The following is a 6,022-nucleotide window of genomic DNA, read 5'->3' on the forward strand; positions in this document are numbered from 1 at the left end:
AGTGAAAAGCTGAGTGACAGCCCATGGTTAGGAAGGAGGGAGGTGATGACAAACGGAAATAACAATGAAGCAATCACAGTTCAGGCATACAAAAATGCAGTTGGATGTCCATTTAATTTCTGGTCTCAGAACTGTCTCTGCACCACTGAAAACTTGAACCTTCTTTGAACTGGTCCAGATCCAAGGATACTACCAGCCCTATTCAGAATAACACCTGCCAGCTCCAACATTATGGTCTTGAGGGCTACCTCTGTAATCATGTAACCATTTCAGAATCCAATCAGTACTTACTGAACACCCTTGCTTCTTGCAAGTTCCAATCATAATTCCTGGCAAATAACTCATGTAACTAACTGTAATCTTGCTGTTTTTGCCTTTGCAGGCCTCTCCCATTTCATGGTTCAATAGATTCCAATTCAAGGGCTTCTTGAATCTGTGCCTCCCAGGCTACTGTCTATCAAACCCCAAATAAACATCCTTTTGTTTCCATCAGACCTGCCTCATAGCTCAGTTGGTAAAGAATCCACCTGCCAATGCAGGAGACTCTGGTTCGATTCCTGGCTCAGGAAGATCCCCTGAGAAAGGACAGGTGACCCATTCCAGTATTCTTGGGCTTCACTTGTGGCTTAGTTGGTAAAGAATCCGTTTGCAGTGTGGGAGACCTGGATTCGATCTCTGGGTTAGGAAGATACCCTGGAGGGGGAAGGCTACCCACTTCAGTATTCTGGCCTGGAAAATTCCATGGACAGTCCATGGGGTTGCAAAGAATTGGACTCAACTGAGCAACTTTCACTTTCCATTTCTGAAATTTTGGTTAACCCAGGTATGAAGACAGGTAGAATACTGGGAATTTTTTTTTTTTAAGTTTTTAATTGTGGGATAATCGCTTTACAATATTGTGTTGGTTTCTGCTGTACAACAATGTGAATCAGTTATAGGCAACATGTATCCCCTCCCTTTTGTGCCTCCCCCTCACCACCACCTCCATCCTACCACTCTAGGTCATTACAAACTGAACTGAGCCCCCTGTGCTATACAGCAGCTTCCCACTAGCTAGCTAGCTAGCTATTTTACACATGGTAATGTCTATATGTCAATGCTACTCTCTCATTTCGTCCCATACTCTCCTTCCTCCACTGTGTCCACAAGTACATTCCCTACAGCTGCATCTCTGTTTCTGCCCTGCAATTAGTTTCATCTGTACCACTTATCCAGATTCCATGTGTGTGTGTGTGTTACTATATGATAACTGTTTTTCTCTTTCTGACTTACCTCACTCTGTATGACAGACTCTAGGTCCATCCACCTCACTGCAACCGACTCAGTGTTCTTCCTTTTTATGGGTAATATTCCATGGCATATATGTACCACAATATTATTGATTCATCTGATGATGGAAATCTAGGTTGCTTCCATGTTCTGACTATTGTAAATAGCTCTGCAATGAACACTGGGGTACATGCTCTTTTTTAATTTATGGTTTTCTCAGGGTATATGGCCAGTAGTGGGATTCCTGGGTCATAGGGTAGTTCTACTTCTATTTTTTTCTAAGGAATCTCCATACTGTTCTCCATAGTAGCTGTGTAAATTTAAATTATCACCAACATTTTTTAAGGCATTGGAACTACTCTATGATGCTACAAGTATGAATACAAGCCATTATACATTTCTCCAAAGCCAAAGAATTTACAACACCAAGAGGGAACCCTAATGCATACTATGGACCTTGGATGATTACCGTTTGTCAGTGTATGTTCACCAGTTGTAACAATTACACCACTCTGGTGGAAGATGTCAATAGTGGGGAACACTATGCATGTGTGGAGGCAGAGGGCATATGAGAAATCTCTTTCTCTCAATTTTGCTGTGTAACCAAAAAATGTTCTAAAAAATAGTCTCTCTCTCTCTCTCTCTCTCTATATATATATATATATATATATATATATATATATATGTATATCTCATATATGTATGTCAATGAGAATTAACTACTTTTATAGGCATCAACATGGATGAATCAAAAACATGATACTGAGTGGGAAAAAAAGCCATATAAGTTTCAAAATCACCAAACTAATCAAATTATTATTAAAATCACAATATGGTAAATTTGGAGAAGGAAATGGCAACCCAAATTATTATTAAAATCACAATATGGTAAATTTGGAGAAGGAAATGGCAACCCACTCCAGTATTCTTGCCTGGAGAATCTCTTGGAAAGGAGCCTGGCATGTTACAGTCCGTGGGGTTACCAAGTCTCAGACACAACTGAAGTGACTTAGCATAGCACATGGTAAACTTTCGGGGGGTTGCCATATTTTGATAATACAAAAAGTTTGCTGGTGACCGTCAGTGCTCTATTTCTTTACCATGGTGATGGTTTAATGCTTACATTCACTTTGTAAGTATTTATAAATATACACACTAATGAATTATGTATTTTTATAGGCACATTACAATTTATTTAATTAACATGATAAATATTTTTATATTTCATTGGATTTATGAGATTTTTAAATAATTTAATTTCAAAAAGAATTGTATCTCTATTTCTCCTTTCAATAGAATTCCACCACTATCTTTCTTGACTCTTTTTACTTTCAAATTTGTGGAGGACTACACATATTAGCTTTCTTTTCAAGATTCCACTGCACTAAAATGGCAACTGAACCCTAGAGCTATATCAATAATGAGTAGCTGAGGGTTACTTTCGATGTTTGGATCTTGATATTATAATAAAAAAAATTTTTCAAGAATGTATGGCAAAAAAAAAGGTAAATAAGAATTTTTCTTTTTCAATTTTCTCATTTTATTTCAGGGTATATTTTAGAAAACATAACTGTGTCAGATACTAAAGAAATCGATATAGTTTGCATGCAGGACTTTTTAAAATAGTGAAACTGATCAAGAAAATAAAGAATGTGGTTAGTTAATATTACAAATAAGGCTTGAGCTTTTCCGGTAAGCGGCCTGAGGTGACTCCTAAAAATGGTGCGCTATTCACTTGACCCAGAAAACCCCACAAAATCATGCAAATCAAGAGGTTCAAATCTTCGTGTACACTTTAAGAACACTCGTGAAACTGCCCAGGCCATAAAGGGTATGCATATCCGAAAAGCCACCAAGTATCTGAAGGACGTCACGTTAAAGAAGCAGTGTGTGCCGTTCCGCCGCTACAACGGTGGAGTTGGCAGGTGTGCACAGGCCAAACAGTGGGGCTGGACTCAGGGTCGATGGCCCAAAAAGAGTGCTGAATTTTTACTACACATGCTCAAAAATGCAGAGAGTAATGCTGAACTTAAGGGCTTAGATGTAGATTCTCTGGTCATTGAGCACATCCAAGTGAACAAAGCCCCCAAGATGCGACACAGGACTTACAGAGCTCACGGTCGGATCAACCCCTACATGAGCTCTCCCTGCCACATTGAGATGATCCTTACTGAAAAAGAACAGATTGTTCCTAAACCAGAAGAGGAGGTTGCACAGAAGAAAAAGATATCCCAGAAGAAACTGAAGAAACAAAAACTTATGGCCCGGGAATAAATGCCGCAAAAAATAAATGCAAATAAAAGTAAAAAAAAAAAAAAAAAAAAAAACAAATAAGGCTTGAAAATTTTTGGATGATAATGAATTCAAAGATAAAAAAATAAGAATTAATAGAAAATACAGTCTAAATTGAAGTAAGTGGAATCATTTAAATACCTGGTTGTAGGGTGAGATAGTTCATAGTGATTACAAGTAGACTTGGAAATGCGGGAGTAAATATCACAGTCTAGTAGGTAAAGGAGAAGGCAATGGCACCCCACTCCAGTACTCTTGCCTGGAAAATCCCATGGGCGGAGGGGCCTGGTAGGCTGCAGTCCATGGGGTTGCCAAGAGTCGGACATGACTGAGCGACTTCACTTTCACTTTTCATTTTCATGCTTTGGAGAAGGAAATGGCAACCCACTCCAGTGTTCTTACCTGGAGAGTCCCAGGGACAGGGGAGCCTGGTGGGCTGCCACCTATGGGGTCGCACAGAGTCGGACACGATTGAAGCGACTTAGCAGCAGCAGCAGCAGGTAAAAAAGAAAACAGTCTAAGAAATTGATTGATACAGAAGTAAAAAGTGAAAATCATATATTGTGGTCCTTTGGTCTCACCTATATTGAAATAAAGGACCAAAATATTAACACTAGGATAATATGCAGAAGAAAAAGAAATCTCCAAGGAAAAATATAACCAAGTTTACTCAGTTTTAAGAAGTACAATTTTTGTGTTTTCAGAAATGAATTTGAATGCTAAACTTACTATTGCAAAAAACTTAAAAGACAGAAAAAATTCATAATGAACTTATTTACAACCCATATATGTATAGGTTGTGTATGTATGTAAATGCATGCATATAATATTAATTCCACAGAGGGCTGAACAATTTAAGCCAAATGATCAAGGCTTGCAATCAAACCTCTGGAGAGAAACAATCAATAGCCCAGCTTCCTCCTGTAAAATTGTAACTCCAATTAACATGATTCTGTTCACAGGAAGGAATGGATAAGAACAAATACTTCATTTAATAGCGTGGGTTTTGTTGACATCTAAGCTGACAACAAGTGTGTAACTAAGATAATATTTGTAATTCCTTTTTAATTTCCATCATCGATGTACAATTCCCTAGGTTCTTCTCCCCTCCAGAAAATAATTGACTAGTGAAAGATTATCTTTTTTCCTAACAATACACATTTTGGGTTCTGGTTTGCTAATAAGATATGTACCATAAAGAATTCTTACCAACCTGTAAAGAGGCTTTGAGAGGTATCAAGTATCAAATTTCAGTCATACTTCTATCTTTCCAAAGCAAAAAATGTTAGAGAAGATATTTCTTAGAAAATCTCAACAAATATCTTTTATATTTTACATGAGGCAAAATTTGCATATGTATGGACATTTATCATAGAGACATCCATGTGTTATATTTCAATACATTTAAAATTAATTGCTGGAGCTTAAATAAATAGATATATTTATTTACATTCTGCCTTAAAAATCTTGAGATGAGTTTTCCTGGCTTATATTCTTGGAAATTACTCTTTTGCTTGTTTCAGTCTTACAGAAAGATTTCCTTAAGTCCTCAGGTTTTCTTGTATGTGTCTGATAGGAGTTTTAAGAAATGATCATTAATAGTTTTATCTCTGCCACATATGAATTCATATTAACTTCAAAGGAAGCCAGTTTACATATAGAAAAGATAAGTATACAGAGGGAGCAGAAATCAGCCCCTCAGAACTCAGATAAATGGTAACTTTCAAGTTAATTCTGAACCACAAAAGCTAGTTAAGTCATGGTATATCAAATACAGAGAAGAAAATCTGCATCACATGTATATTTTTCCTTCCTAGCTACAACTGCTACATCTGCTAGAAATTGCCATTATAGCACCTTAGAGAGGATTTATTCAACAACAGTACTGATCTCCATGGAAATTTAATAACAAGAGTCTATTTTATCTCTGTGAGGTAGCCATCTTAGCCTCTAGGTCCTTTCAAACAGACATTTTAGCTCATTCTTAACTATGCAAAAAAAAAAAAAAAAAGCTGTTGAGTACCTACTTAGTAGTAGGGCAGTGAGTAGCACTTGAAGGGTCCTAAAGCAACATTAGCTGAATGATGATCAAATAAACAAATGAATGAACAAAGAGAAAGCTTTTTACTTGGAGAATGATAATGACAAGACAAAGATCAATCAGCCAGATACCTAACCTGCCGAGTTTATAGTCTGGCTGACTGGATGTGAACACCCATGGCTGATTCATGTCAATGTATGGCAAAAACCACTACAATATTGTAAAGTAATTAGCCTCCAATTAAAATAAATAATTTTTTTTTAATGAATTAGTTCTAGATAGAAACCTCGGGAAGTTCAGAGAAGGGAGAGCTCACTTCAAGTTCTGAGGTTCAAAGAAGACTTCATGGAAGATATGGAATTTAAGATTAGCTTTGCTGTTGACAAGATTCAGGCTACGTGGAAAGAGAATAAATAGAAT

General features: G+C 37.0%; 1 protein-coding gene across 1 annotated transcript; it reads left to right on the forward strand.

Annotated features, from left to right (window-relative positions):
- Positions 1 to 2,953: 2,953 nt before the first annotated feature.
- On the forward strand, positions 2,954 to 3,603 carry LOC106991051 (large ribosomal subunit protein uL22-like). Its single transcript, XM_042250333.2, has one exon. The coding sequence runs from the start codon at positions 2,989 to 2,991 to the stop codon at positions 3,541 to 3,543; it is 555 nt and encodes a 184-aa protein (XP_042106267.1). The 5' UTR covers positions 2,954 to 2,988; the 3' UTR covers positions 3,544 to 3,603.
- Positions 3,604 to 6,022: the final 2,419 nt, after the last annotated feature.

The sequence above is a fragment of the Ovis aries genome, chromosome 5 (assembly GCF_016772045.2).
Source record: "Ovis aries strain OAR_USU_Benz2616 breed Rambouillet chromosome 5, ARS-UI_Ramb_v3.0, whole genome shotgun sequence".
NCBI classification, from domain to species: domain Eukaryota; kingdom Metazoa; phylum Chordata; class Mammalia; order Artiodactyla; family Bovidae; genus Ovis; species Ovis aries.

Bases quoted from the DNA above. Each gene is read 5' to 3' on its own strand.
- LOC106991051 (XM_042250333.2), top strand. From the start codon at position 2,989: ATGGTGCGCTATTCACTTGACCCAGAAAACCCCACAAAATCATGCAAA.